A 2,889-nucleotide genomic window follows, 5' to 3' on the forward strand; every position below is an offset into this window, starting at 1 on the left:
CTCGGACAGGAAGCGTAGCCGGGGTGGATGGCGTCCACCTCCGCCTCCTTGGCGATCTTGATGATGGCGTCCATGTCCAGGTAGCAGCTCACCGGCTGCATGTCGGCGGTGCCCACGCAGTAGGCCTCGTCCGCCTTGTAGCGGTGCGGCTGCAGCCGGTCCGCCGGCGAGTACACAGCCACCTGCAGCAGCGGGGGCAGGAGCGGGGATGCGAACGGGAGTGAACGGGCGAGGAGGAGAGAGGAGAGGAGCGCAGTGAGCGGGCAAGGCCATAACGCCGGGTATGGCGGGCTGGTAGAGGCAAGCCGGGCTGCGACGGCGGCGGCAGGGCGGGGCAAAGCGCTGGTGCCTCCGGCGTCCGCCGCATCGGCCCGTGCTGCGGGCGACGGCTGTCCCATGGCGGCAACTGCCGCCGGCACGCCCCGCACCCGCTGTGCTCCCGCTGTCGACCTGGCGGCGCGCCTAGCATCGCCAGCGCCAACTAGGGTTTCGCTCCTTCCCCCACCCTGCGTCCGCGACACTCCGTGCCCTTGCCCCGCCCGCGCTGCACCCATCCGCCGCGCAACCCCCCACTGCGGGCTGCTGCCGCGAGGGCCACGCACCCCGGCCGGCACCGGCTGCCCCGGCGCCCGGCCGGCTGCGGCATGTGCGTCACGTGCTCCAGATCGCGCCCCCGACAGCCGCGCCCGACCCCGTTGCGCCCACGGCGCGCCACTGCCGTTCCTACTTGCTGCCGCCGCGGCGCCGCGCTCCTGCAAGCGCGGCCGCCACTGCTGGCGTCCGCGGCGGTGGCGGCGGCCGCTGTTGCGCTGATCAGCTGCTGCTGGGGAAGCCAAGTTGTGGCTGGACTGGTTGTGTGGCCCGCCCCACGCCCCGGCCCCGCGCCCACGGATGCCACAGCGCTCGCCTTAATTGGGCCCAATTATGCTGTTCCACATCACTTGTTTCATTCGCATGATCACATGCCCGGCGCGAGCTCGCACGCCGGTGCACGTTGTAGCGGATGAGCCGCCGACTGCAACTCTGAACCCTGACCCCAACCAGGGCTAACCCGTTGCACGCCCCCATTCAATTCCAGTTTTGGTTTCCACCCGATAAGGCTGCGCCTCACCGTGCGCAGGCCCAGCTCAGTGCCCGCGCGGAAGATGCGGATGGCGATTTCACCGCGGTTAGCGCACAGAATCTTCTTGAACGGCACCTCGCCGGTGTGGTCAAGCTGTGAATGGAAAGGGGGCATCCAGGGGCGTCAGCACGGACGCTAGGCGCCGCCGACACGGTCCCGCAAGCAAAACTCTGCGTAACGACCGCGACTCCCTACCCGCATGCCGTCCTCGCCGGCGCCACGCTGGTCCGCGCGAACAATCACTGCGCGAGTGCGGCTGGCAGGGGCGGGACGCTGCGCCTGCACGCCGGGCACGGTCGCGACTGGCGTGGTCGATGCAGCGCCGCGGCGCGCACTGCCGACACGCGAGACAGCTGGCTTGGCTTGCTGGGCATTGCGACCGCTAGCCACGGAGCCCTTCACTCCGCTGCGGAGCTGCATTTTCGCCTAAACTTGCGAAATGTTGCAAAGTTCCCTCGCTTCTTTTAGCACATGTAGAACCCCCCGCCTAAGGGCTCCTTCAACAGTGCCGACAAAAATTCAGTTGCGCAAAAGTGGGGGCATTCTGCGCGAGGAAGCGACTTGAGCGAGCGATGCGCCCGCATGCCATCGCCCAAAACTTCCACAGCACCAATTGCCCCCGTCACTCTTTCCCAGCTCTATATTACCATAGATCTATAGCCTGACAAGGAACGTCAGGCAAGAGTTGATATAATGGCCACTGTCGGCGGGATGAATGCGCGTGCGCTCGCCTCCGCGCGGGCGCCGCTTTGCCGCCGCGCATTGCTGCTGCCTGCCGGTCGCACGCGCGTTGTGATGCGCGTTGGCGAGATTCGCCGCCCGGAGTACATCCCGAACCGCATTGATGGTGAGCCGGGCCTGGGAAATAGATGGGCCATAGACGAGCGCGCCCAGTGATGTAGGACCTCCTGGAGCGCGCACTGGATCTATCGCTGCGGAGACAGTGTGGCGTAAGGCCGCCGTGGCCGGTGATGCGGTCTTTCGCTCGCTCTGGCAAGGCGCGCCGGGCCTGAACTCGCACGAGCAGCAGCTCATCTGGGTCGAGAGCGTGGCACAGCGGGCGTCGGGGGCGCGCCCGTAAAGCGGGGGCTTCGGGCTGGACCCAGCTTCGCGGAGGCCTCCACGCAAAACAGCCCTGAGACTCCGCTGCTGTACCCGCCAGCGGCCTCAGCTCCCCCCCCCTTCTCCTAGCGGCGCTCGCCCATCCAGACACACGCACACGCAAGCATGCATTAGGCACTCGTGCCAGTCAGACAGCCCCACCCAACGTTGGCCGCTCCGGGGGTTCCCTGCGCATTGGCCTGCCCCCAACCGCTGCACGCCACCCTCTCCTTCCACCTCCCACCCTCCGCACCCCTGTTTCTCCCCCCCTCCTCCTCCTCCCCTCCCAGACCCCAACTACGTGCGCATCTTCGACACCACCCTGCGCGACGGCGAGCAGTCCCCGGGCGCCACGCTGACCAGCAAGGAGAAGCTGGACATTGCGCGGCAGCTGGCCAAGCTGGGCGTGGACATCATCGAGGCGGGCTTCCCCGTGGCCTCGCCCGACGACTTCGAGGCGGTGAGCAGGCGGCGAGCAGGGGGAGGAGGAGGGGGAGGGAGGGGGGAGGAGGGAAGGGGGAGGGGGAGTGGGAGCAGGGGGAGGGGGAGGAGGAGGGGGAGGAGGGGGAGGGAGGGGGGAGGGGGGGGAGGGGAAGGGGGAGGGAGGAGGGGGAGGAGGGGGGAGGGGGAGGAGGAGGGGAAGGGGGAGGGGGAGGGAGAGGGGG

General features: G+C 68.5%; 1 protein-coding gene across 2 annotated transcripts in view; it reads left to right on the forward strand.

Moving 5' to 3' along the window:
• Nucleotides 1–2,889, forward strand: part of CHLRE_06g258733v5 (uncharacterized protein) — a 13,782-nt gene that overhangs the window by 6,597 nt on the left and 4,296 nt on the right. For both annotated transcript variants that reach the window (XM_043062753.1, XM_043062754.1), the window contains 2 exons: nt 1,784–1,970; nt 2,515–2,695. In XM_043062753.1, coding sequence (XP_042923459.1) covers nt 1,784–1,970; nt 2,515–2,695 — 368 coding nt within the window. The remainder of the gene's footprint in view (nt 1–1,783; nt 1,971–2,514; nt 2,696–2,889) is intronic.

This window comes from Chlamydomonas reinhardtii, chromosome 6 (genome assembly GCF_000002595.2).
Source record: "Chlamydomonas reinhardtii strain CC-503 cw92 mt+ chromosome 6, whole genome shotgun sequence".
NCBI lineage: Eukaryota > Viridiplantae > Chlorophyta > Chlorophyceae > Chlamydomonadales > Chlamydomonadaceae > Chlamydomonas > Chlamydomonas reinhardtii.